A 21,124-nucleotide genomic window follows, 5' to 3' on the forward strand; every position below is an offset into this window, starting at 1 on the left:
GTATGAAATTTTCCACACGTATAGAGAATATAGAGAAGAAGTGCACAATGCTAATATTTTTTTTAAATAATGCATAAAAATACATTAAATCAATAAAGAAAACATTACACACACTACATACCATGTATTTGACGCACACACGCATGCATACTATTTATTGTCAAACTTTTGTTCTTGACGTCTGTTGTCAAATTGAGAATAGAATATGGTTTGTCTTTGTTAATATTTTTTATAGTGTAGTCTTGGCGAAATTTGTGATTATAGAAGTATAAAATACAATCATAATAGTGTACAAACTTACAATTCCAATTAATTGTAGTCGAATTTCGACTACTGCGGGAACTCTAGTTTCAATAAATACCAGTGTGATTAGTGACAGTTTTTTAAAGTTCTCGATCTCGTAAAAGTTAACTCAAATTTGTATGGAGTTGGAACGTTTGGCTACGTTTGCCGCTAGGGGTGCTATTCCAATTGCATACAAATTTGAGTTAACTTTTACGAAATCGAGAATGTTAAAAAACTCGCACTAATCACACAGGCGGGATAAGCGACATATTATGTATGCACCTATCAACGACAAAATAATCTAAAGCAGTTATTGATTGTGTAAACATTATGTGCGCATTAATGTGCTCCTCGGTGACTCAAAAGTTATGTGGGTAGTGAGGAAAAAAAGGCGACACGCGAAGTTAAAGTGTGTAATAAAAATTATGAACGATACTCTCGAGAGTTTTTACAAATTTAATTTAATTAATAAGGTTTATGAAGTTTAAAGTGTTGTTATGAATGTTTATGTGGTGTTCGTGAAGTTTGATTTTAAAATGAGGCGATTGAATTAAAAATGAAACCAGACCCGAAGGTAAGTAATGATTGAATTATAATTTTTTTATGAATTTTTAATGCATAGATATTTTAGATGAGCTAACGTTGAACTGTTGTTAAATTTGTGCCGGATTTTTTAAAACGAGCAACATGAATGTTGACATATCTATACTAATATATAAATCTACAGTGGTTCTTACGGATGTTCCGTTATAACTACTGAACCATGCATCTGATTGACTTGAAACTTGGTTTCTGTGTAGAAAATGCATGCACTTAATGGATAGGCTAATATTTATATGAGAGTTTTACTTTCTACACCAGTTGCGGGGGCGTTAATGGTGAGAGTCTATGTGGGGGTGAGAAATAATAATGTTAATTTCAAATGCCCAGCGAAGCGGACGGGTACAGCTAGTTGTATATATAACTGGCTGACCCGGCAGACTTCGTAGTGCCTCAATCGGCAAATAAAAGACCTAAGCTTTTGTATAAAATAAACTTAAAGCAAACAAAAGGAATCCGTCCGACGGGGGACACGTCAAAGGAAAAACGAAATTGTTATTTTTATTTAATTCCGAGTGCTTTTTCATATTTAGCTACCTTTTAAACCTTCTCTGGACTTCCACAAATAATTCAAGATCAAAATTAGTCAAATCGGTCCAGCCGTTCTCGAGTTTTAGCGAGACTAACGAACAGAAATTCATTTTTATATATTATATAGATGACCAACCATCCTTTGTAACTGAAATATATGGTTGAATTAAGACGGACAAGGAAGTTGATTAATCTGGGTATGGTTTTAAAAAATAATGCCATTTGCTGATACCTAGTCTCCGATCAAAAAACGCCTTAAAACAACTTAAATTCAAATATACCAGTCACTGAAATATATCCACCCATACTCGGCATTCATTCTCTTGTCTCCAAAGCTACCACTTGAAAGATGCCAATTACTTGCACCTTCGTAAACGGGTCAAGTAGTCAATTAGTGACAGAAACTGATAAGACGCTATTATGCAAACGCTAATTAGATACAGCTCTAATGGGTCTAAAGTCATTAGACTATCTAATTAGATGACTGGTAAGTGTTTTGTCAAGCAATAAGGTAACGAGTAAATCAGATAACGGTTAATTGACTATTTAGATCATACGACAAATGTGGACAATGTTTTTTTTTTTCATAAATATTACTGGCTTGGAAACAAAGTCCTTTAAGCCACATCAGTATTTCTGTTTCTTCATCAACTTATGTACGACTTTTACAATAATTAAAAAAAAGATTTTTATATATTTTTTTCACACCGCGTTTTCTTTTTGAAGGTTGGACAATGTTTAATCTCTAACTTAAGTAGATTATGCATGTGCCTTTTATTTGTTTGTGTACCACTATGCATGTCCGACTTCATTACAATTTTCCACAGTTGTTTTGGGACTTTATTAATAATAGTTTCCGGTCACCGTTCTCGTCGAACCCGTCGCTTGCGACGAAGGGCTCGACGAGTAAATTAACTCCCAGACACAGCCCACTGAGTTTCTCGCCGGATCTTCTCAGTGGGTCGCGTTTCCGATCCGGTGGTAGATTCTGCGAAGCACGGCTCTTGCTAGGGTTCGTGTTAGCAACGTCATCAGGTTTGAGCCCCGTGAGCTCACCTACAAAAGTTAGGGTTACGCTGACATAGCCTCTCAAGGCTCTCAGCTTAGGTAGGAAAAAAAAAAAAAAATAATAATAATAATAGTTCTTTGTTTCAAAATAGAAGTGATGAATAGATTAGTACACTGAGTTTCTCGCTGGATTTTCTCAGTGGGTCGCCATTCCGATCCAATCGTAAATTCTGCAAAGTACTGCTCTTGTTAGGGCCAGTGTTAGCAAATTCTCTCAGGTCACTCACCTGTCCGCTATAGTATAGCTGGAATAGCCCCTTAGGCTGCCAATGAATAGGTAGGGGGCAAAAAGGAGAGTAGTTTAAATGAATTAGTCTATTTCATAAAATGTTACAGTCAATGTATCTTTTTTTTTATTGCTTAGTTGTGTGGACCAGCTCACGGCCCACCTGGTGTAAGTGGTTACTGGAGCCTATAGACAACCACAACGCAAATGCGCCACCCACCCTGAGATACAAGTTCCAAGGTCTCAAGTAAAGTTACAACAGCTGCCCCACCCTTCAAACTGAAACGCATCACTGCTTGACGGCAAAAATAGGCAGGGTGGTAGTATCTAGCCGCGCGGACTCACAAGAGGTCCTACCACCAGTAATTAAGCAAATTATAATTTTTGTATCTTCTTCTTCTTATCAGCCCCGAGACGTCCACTGCTGGACATAGGCCAATAATAGAAATTAAAAATGTTGACACTGACATCATTTTTGGTTTTGATTTCTGAGAGTGACCCAGCGGATAACAATTCTATCTCATGTACATTGACGATTTGAGAAAGCCCAAGATGCTGATTCTAGAGCCTTATAGTTTAAATGTTTCTGTACGCAAAGGAAATGACATTAGAAAAATTATAATTTGGAAATAGTATTGTTTTTTAGTTGACTAAGTATTTTTATCTTTCATAAATCCTTAATTTATCCAGCTTACAAGTAATGTCCTGTATTTAAAACCTTAATGCTTCTTCAGGCTTGCTGTGTGATCTGTCAACTTGTTTTCTGCTGTGGCGATTGCCGCCAAAGACACGAAAAGTTCGTGCACGGCTTGACTTACGACTGCCCGATCTGCAGAGGCTCCAACTATCTCTGCAACCCACAAACTTTGACTGAAGATTTCATAACACATATTTTCCAAGAACATCTTCCCCTGTACTGCAAAAAGTGTAACAAGCAATTCAATAGAATGGAAGATCTTATCAATGTCGAAGAATGTACTAGTATATCTGAGTTAATTAAAGAAAATGAAATCAAGGCTAAAGAAATTAACGTCGATGTTAAATTTGATTCGTTATACGAAAGAGTTTTAGATGAAGCTAAAATTAAAGCCAATAGAACAGCAGTTATAACCCCTGTTGTTAGAAAGAAACATATAGTTGATTACGAGTCTAGCGAAAGCGACGATGATAATCTACCGGAAGGTATTGGAACCCCTCACCCGGAAGCAGCTGGTAAAACCCCTAGATTAAAAAGACAAAGGGTGGCTACTCCACATGTTAAGAAGCTGCTTAATCTGATGAGGCAGAAGGTCGTCGAAGAGTATGAGGAGACGCTAGATGATGGGAATGTTGATGGATCTCCTGTTACTAAAACCACTCCATCGAGGAATGAAAATGAAACAGGTATGTTAACAGTTCTCATCTTTAATTTTTATTTTCGTCTCACTGCTGAATACATGTTTCATAGATTCATCATTGATGGATTTCATGACTACCATAGTTTAACAACCGATCCGTCAAAATATAATATGTATTATAATATATAATATAAGTGGTTGGTGTCTATGAGCTCCGATTACCACTTAAAATCTGGTGGGTCGAGAGATCATACATCTATCATAGCAAAAAAAAACATATTGAAAGTTTCAATGGTTGTTTAATAAAAATTATCACAATTGCGACTCTTGTGCATCACAAAAATCTTGTCAATATATTTTTCCATTGGAAACTGAAGTCAATACAAACCGAATTTAAGAGTTGACTTCACATACAGAAATATCTGTTCACTATTCATTATCAATATCCAACAACGATAATTGTTATTTCAGAAGAACAAAAGGAGATGACCACACCAACTTCTCATGTACTAAATCTGATGAAATTGGCCCAAACGGTGACCACAAGTACTCCGACACATCCGATCGCTGGTAGTTGGTCACTGTTCAAAGATCCTGGAGCTGATTCACCACTATCTGAAATTGAAAACACAGAGAGTCCTGCACAGAGTATAGGAAATGAGGTTATTGAACTTGTTATCCAGGTATTTTTAGATATTTTAGTCTACGTCAGCTGATGAGCTATCTTGATAAAAGCACATTACAAACCTCAGTCAGAAACCAATACGTTCTATGAAAGTATTCTGAGGAATTCTTTCAAATAATCCTCTGTTTTTTGTTATACGCATCCCAAAATAGAAGAAAAGTCCATTCTCCCATTCTAATTAGCCACTGCGTTCATCACAGTGCGCTTCAACAGAATTTTCGCCATGTACCACCTGGCTTTGGAATTATACCTAAATCCGTATTATCGGAGCGCTAGCACATGTCCATCTTAAAACGAGGTATGAACGTGTCCTCAGCAATGGACAGCAAACCATATTACTGATATCGCAGATATTCATAAGGGATGATAGCCAGTCATAATACTATAACATAACGTATTTAATATGTTTATATGCTTTTACAAATTCATAGTATAAATGTTCCACCACAGACATGTTTTATGTATAAGGTATCCTAGTAGGTAAGTTGACTTACTGTCCGAATACTTATTATTTATCTATTATATTTTTGATTTCAGCCTTCGAAATCTGAATCTGAATCTGTGCCTCCTAAACTTAAAAGTATTATTGTCACTGGCACTCGATTGAAGCTTGGAAGTCAAGATAGTTCAGAAAAACACGTGACCTTTCAGGATTCCAATACCACTGATGTTTCGAGCAAAACTAAAAAGGTCAAATTTGCTGACGATACGGTTTTTCAACAGGAACCTAAATTAAAGAGGGGTAATTGATCTAAAAAATTGTTTTTAAGAACTAAAAACACACCTGAAAGTAGCTACTGCAGACAATTGTTGTTTTTTTTTTTTGAAGTGAAACTTCTTTAGGCGCATGGGGGTAAAATTTTTACAGAACGTCACGCAGGTATGGAACGGAAGTGACATCAAACTACTATTGAAATTAAGTACTTGTCAAATGTCAGTAGTAGTAGTTGTTGTATTTTTCCAACTGGAAAGGCAAATGTATCATACCATACAGCCTAATATTTTATAATTTTTTTGTGAAAAATGTTAATAGGGATTGTAATGAAATGAAAAGAATTTAGAACATTAATCAAATAGCATGAAATTAAATTAGTCAATTCAATTGGCAAAATATTAGTCACTAGAGACCCGCCCTCGCCTCGCTTCGGAAACATTAAAACACACATGAACCCAAAAAAAAAAAAAAAAGTAGCCTATGTTCATCAGGGACAATGTCGGTTTCTAATGGAAAAAGAATTTTTCAAATCGGTCCAGTAGTTTCGGAGCCTATTCGAAACAAACAAACAAACAAATCTTCCCTCTTTATAATATTAGTACAGATTTACAATTTAGAAATCTAAACATAATGTGACTGTCAACACTGAGGTTTGAGATTGACATTTGACAGACTTTTGGCGGGAACATATCTTCTTTTTTCCTTTCCTCTAAGTCTCGGAAATCTAAAGTTTTAGATTTGTATAAATATAAGCAAGACTTATAAATTAGTTCGCCAAAAAATTTTCACTTCTGACATGTGTACTTTGTACGCACGCACTTTTTTTTTATTGCCCATGGACTTCAGCAATGCCAGGAGCAGAGCCAAGCCGCTGCCTACCGCAAAAGACTGAGAGCTACTGAGAGCTACGGAGGCTATACAATCACGAACTCTAAAGGTTAATATGTTATTATTTCATAATTTTCATAATTTCAGTGTTCCGAAAACCGAAACGCATGTTGACCCCGGGTCCACAAAAACGTTTCTGCTACAACCCACGTTTCCAAGCTCTGATCAATCGTTTCGAGAATCAGGGTTACACGTTAACTAGAACTCCTGTAACCAATAGAGAGAAACCTCAAGAAACTACCCCACCAGTAGGGGAACCTTCAAATCTGCCAGCTAGAGCTATTAACTTCAAAGAAGAGAGTCCGATAATCGATGGAAACTATTCAAGGGATAGTGACGAATCATACAAAACATGTACAGATTCTCCACAATTAGGCATGAGCACGGCTTTAACGGCATTAACTGCCAACATAGCTGGATCCTTGCAAAACTGCCTGAACAATATTCTTAGAACATCCGATGACGAAACTGAAATACAATTTAAATTTACCATTACAAAGAAGAAATTTAACCTTAGAAATGTTGCTGAAGCCGATAATGATGATGAGGCTGAGAATTTAGAACCAAATAAAGAAAACATTTGGTCGACTGTCGCCAAAGCGGTGAAAAATGTGTTTTGGGGAGAACAAGGTAATTCCCTTGTTTTATGGGCTCGTTTCATTTCCTAATGGACTGGTATGAGAACTGCATCTTTACACTCATTTAAAATTATGTGTTATCATTTAATATTTTAGTGTGGTAATGGATCAATTTATTTTTCATGTTTTTTTTTATTACCCCTGTAGGCAGACGAGCATACGGCCTACCTGATGGTGAGTGGCTACTGTCGCCCATAGATTTCAGCAATGCCAGGGGCAGAGCCAAGCCGCTGCCTACCGTTTAATACTCTCCACAAGCCTCGTTTGAATAAGGACATGTCATAGCGCTCGGGAAACACCGTGGAGGGGAGCTCATTCCATAGCCGAATGGTACGTGGCAAAAAAGACCTCTGGAAACGCACTGTCGATGAACGCAGCGGTTCCGATGGCGGGAGGTGCGATGATGAAAAGGAGATGAGGGGCTCATATCATCAATTTCTCAGAGCACTCCCTTTTTATTTTGATTGAGCTTTAAATTTATCGTTAACTTTATATTTGTTGCGCCTTCAACCTAGTCGTGTTTCATTAAAATTCCAACTGTAGATAAACAACTGACAATTTTAGGCACAGCTTTCATTTCATGTATTCATATTCTTTCATATAACGTGAGGAAATTCTCACGACAAGAATACAAATTCTTACGGTCTTAATCTCATACGTGGTGTACAAGGGGAATGAGTCTATTACTGCTGCTTTGGCGGTTGGGAAAGCCTACAATCTAATTTAGACTGGTCTCGTATGTGATGGTTGCGACATCCACCTGATGTCGAGGATCTAAGGTATCCGCTTAATAATACTACGTGGGTCGTGGGCTTTGTTTATTTAGTATTTATTAATCTAGAAAGAAAAATAGTCACTGTTCTAAATATGTACAGTCAACTACAAATAACAGAAAGAGATAAAACACACAGAACAGACATTTGGTTTAATTAAAAAAAAAACTGCAAAACCTGCCGTTCTTTTTTGCCGACAAATTGAAGAGTCATGTTGCGTGTCTACTTTTATTACATCACGCGGGAACCTCATGCCTCTGCGGTCGTAATTTAATTGTGGTGGCAAATTAACCGTTTAGTACATACATATTTGTAAAATTGACACACCTTCTTGCCTTTTTAAATAGTACTTGGACAAATAAAACGTCTTTGTCAATATCTCCGCTTTCGGGATAGGATTGTCCAAGCTCATTAGGATAATCAAGATAATCTAGAGAAGCGATTTAGCTTTTTTTTTTATTGATTAGATATATCGACGAGCTCACAGCCCACCTGATGTTAAATGGTTACTGGAGCCCATAGACATCTACAACGCAAATGCGCCATCCATCTTGAGATATAAGTTCTAAGGTCTCAGTATAGTTACAACGGCTACCCCACCCTTCGAACCGAAACGCATTACTGCTTCACGGCGGAAATAGGCGGGGTGGTGGTACCTACCCGTGCGGACTCCCAAGAGGTCCTACCACCAGTAATTAATAGATTAAAAATAAATTCATAAGAAACTTCGCTTTCTTATCTGCCAATGTAGATTTAGCTCTAGAAAGACTTTGTGAATATTTAACTAAGTCTAATTCCATCGACATTAACAAGAAATTCCTTAAGTAATCAAATTACTTCCTAAATGCTTCAAAATCAACCTTAAATCGTAGTTCCACAAAAAAAATCTCCCAAAAGCTCACCACTTGAGTAAAAATCACAGGTCATTTATTTCTAAAAGGGTCGTTTAGTTGAAAAAGAACTGCTATCAGAGAGCAATGAAATCCTAAACAAATCGGACACAATCCAAAAACACTGTGGCCATTAAATTTCATATAATCTGGACCAAGGGACTGGCAATTTGATTGCTGCCTAACGTTGTATTTCTGCCAATGTCATGGTTATTATGAATTGATGAGTTTTTTATTGCTTTTGAAGAGAGCCGGTAGGGTTTCCTCCAAGTGCGTTACATAAAATCTTAAAGAAATAATTTTGTATAATATGATTTTGATAACGTGTTTCAAGTAGGTATCGTAAAACTGTTTCTACAGGCTTAACTTATAAAATCATCACTGATACAACTTAGATAACACCAAGTCATGTATATTGTATTGGTTTGAAGAAACTAGTGGATTAAGAAAATACTTTTTTGCCAATAGAATAAATAGTTAATAAATTTCTATAAGCGTTACAAAAGTTTATTCGTGAGTCATGACCAAACAAATGCTAAAAATAACTAGTGGCAGGGTCTATTGTGACCCCGAAGGTTCAGGTATACTTCCATTTTGCCTGTTTTTGCTGCGAAACAGTAATGCTTTTGAAGAGACAATCCTGTTACAATACAGTTGTGACTTCCATAGCCTTCAATAGCTCCCACCTACTGTCCCCCCTTATCCTGTACAGCATTCAATATGTGTTTGTAAATCAATTACTTCGGTAACTGTTTTTTACCAAATAAGCGATGATATTCTATGTAAGTAAATTTATCTCTTCGATCTTCTTACTAAGGCGCCGGAATATCTAGTAGACTTTGGGAAAGACGAATCCGAAGATACTGTGTGAATCTATTTCTAAGAGACCTAAAAGTCTAAAACATATATTAATAAACAAAAGAAGGCAAAGTTAGGCTATCCAGGCGCTTAGTAACAGAAATCGACATAACTACTTCAGTGCACCGCGTAGGTCACCGGTGACCTACACGGCAGTCAACGTGTTAATGCAAAAAAAAAGAAGGGAAGAGAAGTATTTTTTTGACCACTAGCTGACCCGGCAAATTTCGTAGTGCCTCAATCGATAAATAAAAGACCTAAACTTTTGTATCAAATAAACTTAAAACACACAAAAGGAATCCGTCCGACGCGGGACACATCAAAGGAAAAACAAAATTGTTATTTTTATTTAATTCCGAGCATTTTCATATTTATCTACCTTTTAAACATTTGGAATTCCACAAATAATTCAAGATCAAAATTAGCCAAATCGGTCCAGCCGTTCTCGAGTTTTAGCGAGACTAATGAACAGCAATTCATTTTTTGTATAAGAAGATTTTTAGCGGCTATCTTTAAACCTAGTAACTTACAAGGGTATGTCAACAACAGAATAACAAAGCAAAGAATACACTAAGCGTTGTGATTCGCCGATGAATTGTAGCCTATTTAAATTCTCTCCAAAGCTACTGAAGATTCCGGCCAAGTACATATTAAGGTGGGCAGCAATATTGAACCAACTATGCGTTAAATTAATAAAAGTCAGCTCAAAGACAAGCCAACTTCAATATTATAACTCCACGTAGAATTTTTCCTTAAATAATTTTGCAAGAAATGTAATATTTCTTAATATATTTCTTGGCATCTTAATTTAATTACATTAAATTAATATTAAAGCTTCCAGTGCTTGAAGAAAGATATTGCATTGTTTTTTATTCGTTTTTAAATAGTGAATCTCGACTAAAAATATGAGAATTGTTGAATGTCCAGTTGTGTTTCTATGATTACGCTAGATTTATTTGAGATATTTATATTTCTTTGAGAACGCGAATTCCTGAGCGCTTAAACTAATCTGTTTTTATTGAAGCTAATAAAAAAGCACAATGATGGTCCCTCACTCTTCCTCTACCAATACATCCACGGAGCCTCGCAAGTTTATTTGAAATTTCCGTTTCCGGGTGTTCGGATCAGCATGTATTAACATTTTTGTCACCAAAAACTCACGGAAAGTTAAATATGAAGGAAAAAATGAATAAACGCAAAAAAAAAAAAATGAATCTCAGTATAACTTTATATGGGGGTCTTTTTGTCAATGACATTATGTAGAAAAATAGATTTCATTATAAAAATGTGTAGTAGGACCTCTATTATCTAGACCTCAAATTATATCCAATTGTATTATATTTATATAGTTTTCATTTTACTTTGGTATTAAGAAGTTTTCAGACTACGCTATAATATAATAGCATATAGTATATAGTTCATAGCACAACAATATCCCACACCATGCATTGTTATGGACATTGGTGGTAGAACCTCTTGTGAGTCCGCGCGGGTAGGTACCACCACCCGGCCTATTTCTGCCGTGAAGCAGTAATGCGTTTCGGTTTGACGGGTGGGGTAGCCGTTGGAACTATACCTGAGAACTTAGAACTTATATCTCAAGATGAGTGGCGCATTTACGTCGTAAATATCTATGGGCTCCAGTAACCACTTAACACCAGGTGGGCTAGGTTAAGCAATAAAGAAAAAGCTTTAAGCTTTGGTACTTATTCTTGCCCAAAGTCTACCAAAGTCTTGGCTACTTTGAACACCAATTACCCTTGCACACCCTTGAAACAGAGCAGAAAGTACAGTAAGGCCCTACAACAAGTATTACTTCTACCAATTATTATACTTTTTCCCTTGAATTGACCTATAAACCAGGATGTTAGTTTTTTATTTGTTACAAGAAAAATACCTTAAATTTCCCTCTTTCCTCATCATAAAACTTTTTAGCTCTTGAACAGCAATCTTTTATGCCAAAACTTTTATGTCCTGACGTGAATATTAATGGCATAGGGACTCGCGTTTACCGTTTCAAAAAATCAGCCACTTTATACTAAGTTCAGGCGATAGGCAGAATCTTTTATTTTCAAAATGAAAATTTGATGCTGGAAATATATTAACTTCCAAAAGTTTGAGATGTATGAGAAAAGTTTTTTTTTTAAGGTTTACTTTAGATTTTGACTGTATAATTTTGTACGGAAAAAAATATATTGTCTTTCTTTATGTCAACCATCAATTTATTTTTCTATTTCGTTCCTGTCTGAGATAGTTTTTGTTTCAATGCAATTGAGGCTTAAATAAGTTTCATCATTCAAGATTCATGGACAGATTTATACCAGCATAACACTACATCCATTAACTTTTATTGTTATCGATGAATCGCGATATGCTTAAGTTACGTATAGACATTGTAATCCAAACGACATCTTAATTTTACTTTAAACTTGGCTGCCGTATCTATTTTAGACAGCGGCTTGGCTCTGCCCCTGGCATTGCTGACGTCCATGGGCGACGGTAAGCACTCACCATCAGGTGGGCCGTAGGCTCGTCTGCCTACAAGGGCAATAAAAATAAGAAACTAATACAATACCTTTCTTTCTTGAGCCACTCTGTTCCATGTGACTCCTGCCTGAAAAGGTTGGAGGAGGCCTTTGCCGACTGGCAAACAGATCTAGGCAAGATAACCAAGCAACAAATATTTATTCATATAATTTATTCATATCTATTAAGTTTTAGATTTTAATGCTAGATTTTACATAAAAATTCATTATACTAAGAGATCTGAATAAAAGGCTATATTATTATCATTATAATACAATACCATTCTTTCAGCATCAACAACCCCATACAAGTCCGAATCATCAATGGACTCTTCCTCGTCCAAACGTAAGTGCCAGGATATGACCGATCCTGACACCAGTCCTCTGAACCACAAGAAGCACAAGTACGAGGGCCGGATTAGGGGTAGACCTCCATTGAGGAGTAAATTCGGAGTATCCAGCTTAAGAAGCTCCCATTCTGCTGAACAGCATTCTATGATGAAGGAAGTATCTTTTAACCAGGATGATGGGATGAACTTGAGCTTTTGAGACTTAATAATAAATTAGATATATTTTTCTCTCACAACGCTCAGATTAGGATATCAGACCAAACTATGAGCGATATCGGTCCATTAGTCATCGAATCAACTACAAATCACTATAAATAAAAGTTCAGGACATACGAACAAAGTTTACCTAGGTCGATTTTATCTAACGATAATATATTTCGTTTATCTGACCAAATTACATATCAGTAGTTGCTGAGCTAATCAGCGGCATGTACCTAAAATAATAGGATTTTTGGTTTCTCGTAACTTAAAAGAAGATTGAAAAGCAGACAAAATAAATGATGCAGTAAAGTATTAAATTTGAGAATCACATCATTAAAAAAACGTTAAGTTAAAAATAAAATCTGACTTTCCGAACTATTGAAAGAATTATAGATAAGAATAAAGCAATATTACGAATTTTCGATGAGAAAATATTTCAGATGTTTCATCGAGAGACATCAATCCAATTTTTATTTTTTTCAACAAAACATTACCTAATCTTGAATTTAATATGGGAGTAAATTTAGAAATTATTAATGAATTACTAAAACGGAGACCTTACGAGATCGGTGCGCGGTCAATTCAATTAAAAAACAAATATAAATGAATATTCCGAATTGTGACGTCACTATCAGCTCAATCCAACGAGCGAAAGAGAAGGAGATATATTTCGAGACGAAGCCCTGATTAACTAATTTTTCTTTCGTTTCTTTGACCAATTGCGATGTAGTTTCGTCAAACCGATTTTTGAATCATGTTTTACTTTTTTTATTTAACAAAAAAATAATAAAAAAAATTGTGTCTGTGGAAAATGAAGTAGGCATTTCTATTTTCGCAAAAAGTTTTAAGTTAAAAAGTTTGATGTCGTCTACAATATGTATTTAAGTGATTAATGGAGAAATTAAGAGATATTAAAACATTGAGATCGAATAGATGTAGTGTAGATTTACAATAAAACGAAGTTGTGTAATAGCATTGATAATATAAAATTATTATGATAAATGAAATTATGTAAAAATAAAACTATACCATTTAAGAATTCCGTTTATCATTTCCTAAACTAATATTTTTTTACTTTGATTCGAAATCAAGATTTTAATTATTTGCACTAGTTTTTATGACAATACTAGAAATTCGACTATAATTAAATGAAATTATAAGTTTATACACTACGTATTATGATTATATTGTCAAAGAACATTATACTTCTTTATTTACAGATTTCGCTAAGACTACACTTTAGACAAACACCTTTAATATCTACTGTAACAATACTTTTGACCATAGACTATAAGCAATAATAAAAGTTTGACCATAAACAAATACGTATGCCAAATACATGTAAGTGTGTGTAATGTTTTTATTTATTAATTTAACGTATTTTTAATTCATAATTTAAAAAAATATTAACATTCTGCAGTCCTTCTCTGTATTCTCTATAAGTGTGGGAAATTTCATACTCCTCCGGCCGCGCAATTTTCGTAAAAAAGGATACAAAGTATTTGCTTCACGTATTAATATATAGATGAATGAAAATGAAATGAATAAGCCTGTATTTCCTTATCCTTAATTTTCATTGCAAATCCAGTATTAGTTGGTTAATGTTTAGTTAATTATTAACGTTTTGCATAATGTCTAAATGTTAGTAAGAGTTAGTTTTTGTAATTGGATATGGACCCCTTCACGAGTTAAGGCCTCCAGTCCTTTCCACTGATCTCTGTCCTTGCTTATAGTTTGCCATTCCTTTCAGTTTATAACAATATACTTAAACGAAAAGTGAAAACCTAACTAAGTCTCCAGTATATTTCTAAGTAGGTAATGGCATTCATATCATGATGTCAATTAGCACTAGTAACCTATTTACATGTCTGCAATAAATTTCACACGCATTCCAAAAAAAAACTACTTGCTTGGGAACATAATGAGTCTACAAGTACCGCTGCCAATATCTTGTGCAAGAACAGCTATAAGGATCGTGCTCTGAATACGAATAAAGCGCACTCAAAGAATATTGAGGGGCTCACCACCAATCACTGAAGTGAGTAAGCACAACACTACTTAAATAATCTATGACAAATACTCGTAATATGTTTTTTTATTGCTTAGATGAGTGGACGAGCTCACAGCCCACCTGGTGTTAAGTGGTTACTGGAGCCCATAGACATGTATAACGTAAATGCGCCATTGACCTTGAGATATAATTTCTAAGGTCTCAAGTATAGTTACAACGGCTGCCTCGCCCTTCAAACCGAAAGGTATTACTGCTTCACGGCAGAAATAGGCAGAGTGGTGGTACCCGCGCGGACTGATAAGAGGTCCTACCACCAGTAATTACGCAAATTATAATTCGGTCATCATCTAGTATTATTTCAGTGGTAAGCGGCATTTAAGAGATCGAATTCGACCAGGCCAGATTTGTAGAAGACAATTCTTGGATTTTGCACCACGTTAAGTGAAGGCGCTTCACACAAGACCAACACTATGAAGGATTGCTTCACCAAAACACAAGTAACATCGAGCAACCACCAGATATGACTTCGTTCAACTTTGTTATTTTTAATAAATACAAATCACCACTTCGTGGTTTTTATTCGGTAAAAGACAATGGAAATTTAGCAGCGAGAGCCGATCTCAATTCCGAGAAAATGATGAGAATAAAAATGTTTTGATGATATAATCCAATCATCAAAACATTTTTAATCTCATCATTGGCATCGTTGGCATAAACTTTATAGTTTCTGAAAGCATTCTTTGAAGGTGATAAAATAAATTTGGATGAACCGGTAACATTTTTTGTATTATTATTAATATTTTCCCGGTGCTTTTTTGAAACAGTAGCATTCACAAAAGTTCAAAATATGCATTTACAAAATTATACCTTCATTTAATTTTTTCGAATGATTGACAACGGATATTTTGATCTGAATGGCAAAAAGTCTATTTTCAATTCACTGCTAAAATACTTTATAAGAAACTATCTTGTAACTATCTTCAATGTAAATACTGTACTATAATATATTAAACATACTACAGAGAAAAAAAAAACCTACATTTAAAATTCTCGAAAGGGGTGAAAGGTTGAAACTTATCAATTTACTTTTGCGCGCGATTAAACAGCAAAAGCAAGGGTTTCTTCAAAGATTCAAAGCCTTTCTCCTTAAGCCAATAGAGGAAACTACTCTTTAAATAAAATCCCCTGAATAAAATCGAATATCCAAATAACTGCGTACATGAAAATGAACATAATGTCCTATTGATAAAGCTGATTTTCGTATCAGTAAAATCTCAGATCCGACCTTATTACTGGCTTTTTGATATCACTTAAGATTTCTGCACTCAAAACTGACTTTCAAAGCCTTTCAGACTATTACAGAGGAGAATCGGACTTGATATTTGAGAGGGAAGACTGAAAACGGTTTGAGCACGACTTGTCCCAAAGCAATTGTCAATAGCAGCGACGCGATTCCTCTGTGGGTTTTATAGAGCTGTACTTAGTAACTGCTATCGGGAATTCTGATCCGTGCTTTTTGTAAAGTGATTTTTTCTTTGTAACACATAACCATAATTATCTATACAGTTACGTTGGGTACTATCTGAACGAGCACAAGATAATATTATACCTAATTTTATTTATTTACTCATAAATAGACAAAGTTAAACGTAAAAAGAAAATATTAGATCTTTTCGTCGATTACTGGAAACTTCTCCGAATGTTTTATTTAGATAAGTTAATGAACACTTTAGAATTCTTGTGTTAAAGAGTTACTAGAACCTATACATTTAGCAATACGAATGCCGTCACTTATGTTGAAACATTTTTTACTGGTGGCAGGACCTCTTTTGAGTCCACACGGGTAGGTACAACTACCCCGCCTGTTTCTGCCGTGAAGCATCATGCGTTGCTCTTTGAAGGGTGGGGCAGCTGTTGTAAGTATAATTGAGACCTTAGAACTTATATCTCGAGGTGGGTGGCGCATTTACTTTGTAGATGTCTATGGGCTGCAGTACCCACTTAACACCAGATGGGCTGTGAGCTCGTCCATCCATCTAAGCAATAAAAAAAAACATGGAGCATTAAATGGAGTTGCTGAAGGCTGTTGAAGGGGAAACTGTTTAGATGGAACGGTAGCAAGAACCCGTTCGATAGCATAAGTAGTGATTCCAACATTAACTGCTTTAAAGTGCCAGTAGTTAGGTAATGAAACTCATAGTCACAGTTTGAGATGCAACTTAGCACTCTTGACAAGCCTATCCTTCAGAATCCTACCCACGAATGCGTCACATCAGATTGGTAGGATGATGATGAACCAGGACAAGTTGGAAGCATTTAACAGAGGTGGTCAGTATCGCGTATAGATTTCCATAATACTACAAATAGCTCAGAATGTAGGTTCCGTTCTATGTTCACAAATGGCCAGTGATGGAAGAAAGGTGAGTTTCTCTTAGCTGCATCTCTTCTCAATCTGAGATTTTACTGGTGGTAGGAGATCTTGTGAGCCCGCACGGGTAGGCACCACCACCCTGCCTATTTCTGCCGTGAAGCAGTAATGCTTTTCGGTGTAGTGGATGGGGCAGCCGTTGTACTATTAAAACGGAGGCTTTAGAACTCTTGTCTTAACATGGGTGGTGGCAGTTGAATTGTAGATGTTTATGGGCTCTAGTAACTCTTGGCATCAGTTAGGTCATGAGCTCGTCCAACCATCTCAATCAAAAATAAATCAGATTGTTTAGGTGTATTATCTGTCGCTTTCTAAGGGTGAAAGTAAGAATTTAAACTGTTACACCTATTTTTTTTTCTGATTTAATTGATTGTGGGATCCAAGACAAATTGGCTTTCCATCGGTTGCCCTGAACACCGTTCAGAGTATTTTCATGTCATTCTGGCTACATCAAAATTGCAGTGACGGGAATGAATAGCGGGCCAATGCTCGTATTCCACAATCCTCTGGCCTTGAGTCGTATGAATAACTCTAGAACTGGAATGGATACATAAATGTATGTGTAAGGCCGTCCTTACGATCTGCTTTATACCCTTTGAATTTGAAATAATGTGGGCATGAACCTTGAACGTGACCCGAATGCGAAACAATTCACAATTCTCACTGGAGTTCTAAAATATAGCGTGTTATATTATGAATAAAGCGCTCCCCTGCTAATTCCAACGGAGTAAAGCAGGACTAGTTTTTTCGACATAAACATAATATAAAAACACGTGATACTGATTTAATGGTGATCAAAAACGATAAAGCGGCTATTCGTTTTATTTATGACATGACGAATTCGATCATCGGCCACTTATCATAAGGTCGGTGGTGACATTCACACTGTGATGTGAATGGGCTCCGTTAACCATTTAAAACCGGGAGCATTTGTTTGCTTGTCAACTTCTTTGTCGTATCACTCTTGTGAGAGGGATCGTGGTCGTCATTTAGTGTCATTGCCGTGGGCAGATATTGTGCGCCTCATAAGCAATTACCACTTCTCCCGGTTTGTGGTGAGCCTGGCACACCCATGGAAACAACCACCAACTGCTGACTTGACTTGATCGGTCCATCGTACGGGTAACTATCCGCGTGGAGGGTTGGTTGTCAAATACAGCTCTACGAAAACTCGCTAATAAGGAAAGGTTGATAAAAAGCTTGGTATCACAGATAACTGATAGCGGTTTAGAAAAGTATCGAGGTTTAACTCTTTTTTTTTTCCTACCTAAGCTGGTAGCCTTGAGAGGCTATTCCAGCGTAACCTTAACTAGTAGGTGAGCTCACGGGACTCAAACCTGACGACGTTGCTAACACGAAACCTAGCAAGAGCCGTGCTTCGCAGAATCTACTACGGGATCCGAAACGCGACCCACTGAGAAGATCCGGCGAGAAACTCAGTGGGCTGTGTCTGTGGGTTGATTTACTTCGTCGCAGGCAACGGGTTCGACGAGAACGATGACCGGTACTTGAGGTACCTAAAAGCACTGTGAGTGGATGGGGAGGATCCGAAATGACGTTGTGGCGGGTAGCCATCATACATCGCAAGATAATTGACAGATGCCTGAATCTCGCTTATGACATTTTCAAGATAAGCTTGCATATATACAAAGGTCCGAACAACAACATTCGGACCGTCGGTCTACCGAGCAAATTCACCCGTTCGGTGGAAGATTTTCCTTTCGTCGTATATATCCCCAAACTGGTGACTTGCGACGGAACAATTGCAGCCTCACACTTCATCATCAGTGCATCATGAATTTCGGCTACCACAATTCCCGCATTCTCGCAGATAAAAGCAAGTCATCGACAGTCGTCCCACAGCAAGCCAGCATCGCAGCCTCAACAGGACCATCGCAGCCGATTCACCGCGCTTCCTGGTCCTACGGCATGCAACATTCAAGCTCAGTCTCGACTCACCGCAGACTTCGAGCAGCACTGGCGAAAATCACGCAGCATTCAAGCTCAGTCTCGACTCACCGCAGATTTCGAGCAGCACTGGCGACACTCACACAGCATTCCAGCTCAGTTTCGACTCACCGCAAACCTCGAGCAGCACTGGGCTGCAAGCTAATCTCAGCACGGACAACGATAACTAAAAATGACACGACCTCCGATCTCGGAGGGGAGTGATGTGGCGGGTAGCCATCATACATCGCAAGATAATTGACAGATGCCTGAATCTCGCTTACGACATTTTCAAGATAAGCTTGCATATATACAAAGGTCCGAACAACAACATTCGGACCGTCGGTCTACCGAGCAATATCACCCGCTCGGTGGAAAATCTTCTCTTCGTCGTTAAGCATCCCCAAAACGTGTTTTGGGCGACGTCGACTGCTTTCCATTCTTTCCGCAGGATCGGGATTTAACTCCAGTGAGAACGTCACGATGCAAGCTTTTGAGTGTCAGCCGAAATTGCTTATTTTTTTAAGCCCGTTTATTTCATGCAGAACAATTTAATTCAGCACCGACAAGATCTATCGTTTCGATTAATATCGATCTGTTTATAACTCATGCCATCTCTCAGTGACCTTCGCTTTAGTATTACAGATCCACGTTTTATTTATATCCTGGATTTGGGTAGATCTTTACCACCAAATGTTAACATGGCCAATTGAATATGACCTAAATATAAGTTAAAGTCTTAATTGTATTCTATAAACAGCTAGCCCCAACCTACAAATTAGAACGAAAGTTTGCTTGGCGTCAGAAAAAGGTAAGATGATAATAATGTGAGCAAGTTCACGACCATTTTGGGTTATATTGCCGTATGGTCGTGAGTGCCGTGTGTGGCGAGGCTTTTAGCCCATAGTCACAACCCACTGAGTTTTTCGCCGGATCTTCTCAGTGGGTCGCGGTCGCGTTTCCGATCCGGTGGTAGATTCTGCGAAGCACTGCTCTTGCTAGGGTCAGTGTTAGCAACTCTCCGGTTGAGCCCCGCGAGCTCACCTACAAACGTTAGGGCGAAACTGAAATAGCCTCTCAAGGCTATCAGTATAGGCAGGAAAAAAAAAATCCCATCTGGTAGTAGATTCAGCGGAACACTGTTCTTGCTAAGACTAGTCTCTCAGGTTGAGCCCGTGAGCACACCTTAGAATTTGCGCGAAGTTGGAATAGTCCCTTAGGCTACCAACGATTAGGTAGGGGAAAAAAGGGAGTTAATGGCTATAGGACGCATTGCCAATACCTTCTATTTAGAATTCATGGTTGCAGTTTCAAAATTCGACAAGTGGTTATTCAACTGCAATAACATAATGATATTTAGGAGATAATATCAAAGGATCTCTGTTAAAGAAACAAATTAAATTAAATTTATCTTTTTCACGAAATTTTGTATTAAATACTTGCTGACTCAGCAGACTTCGTAGTGCCTAAATCGATAAATAAAAGGCCTAAACTGTTGTATAAATTAAACTTAAAACAAACAAATAGAATACGTCCGACGGGGGGCGACGAGGGACAACACATCAAAGGGAAAACAGAATTGTAATTTTTATTTAATTCCAAGCATTTTCATATTTATCTACCTTTTAAACCTTCTCTGGACTTCCACAAATAATTCAAGACCAAAATTAGCTAAATCGGTCCAGCCGTTCTCGAGTTTTAGCGAGACTAACGAACAGCAATTCATATAACTTATATTATAACTTATAACTAATATATTCGTATAACTTCAAAAAAAAACGTATGGTGTCGTGGGACACCGGATAGGAACGAAGTTCATTCTTACAACTTAAAATTTATATTTTTATAATAAGGATTCCTTATTATAAAAATGTTCTATTCGAGGTATAAAGAAAATAATTATTCGGGTATACATTTTTTATTATTATGATTTTTTTATTGATAAAAATAATAGCATGGGTCAACCAATCCGCAGTGCAATGGAGCAGGCTCGCCCTGGGGGAACCGCCTACATATTCACGGTATCCCCTACGCCACTTAAGTATGATTTAGCAAGAGAAATACCAGAACATCTATAAATTATGTAACTCGTCACCGCGATTCAGGAATTGTTGAATTTACGTGCAGCGACATCTGTTGATAACAAACTAAATAGAAAAAATCTTACG

The 21,124-nt window shown here is 36.9% G+C and overlaps 2 protein-coding genes across 2 annotated transcripts in view; both read left to right on the top strand.

Annotated features, from left to right (window-relative positions):
* The window catches only part of LOC114239607 (dopamine D2-like receptor), a 275,567-nt gene that overhangs the window by 234,165 nt on the left and 20,278 nt on the right, over positions 1–21,124 (top strand). The gene's annotated exons all lie outside the window — the stretch shown is intronic.
* LOC114239544 (uncharacterized) lies at positions 650–13,609 on the top strand. Its single transcript, XM_028169770.2, has 6 exons — positions 650–859; positions 3,445–4,093; positions 4,519–4,709; positions 5,270–5,474; positions 6,423–6,965; positions 12,312–13,609. Exons 1-6 carry the CDS (start codon positions 842–844, stop codon positions 12,566–12,568), a joined length of 1,863 nt encoding a protein of 620 aa, XP_028025571.2. The 5' UTR covers positions 650–841; the 3' UTR covers positions 12,569–13,609.

The sequence above is a fragment of the Bombyx mandarina genome, chromosome 18, assembly GCF_030267445.1.
Source record: "Bombyx mandarina strain Sakado chromosome 18, ASM3026744v2".
NCBI classification, from domain to species: Eukaryota; Metazoa; Arthropoda; class Insecta; order Lepidoptera; family Bombycidae; genus Bombyx; species Bombyx mandarina.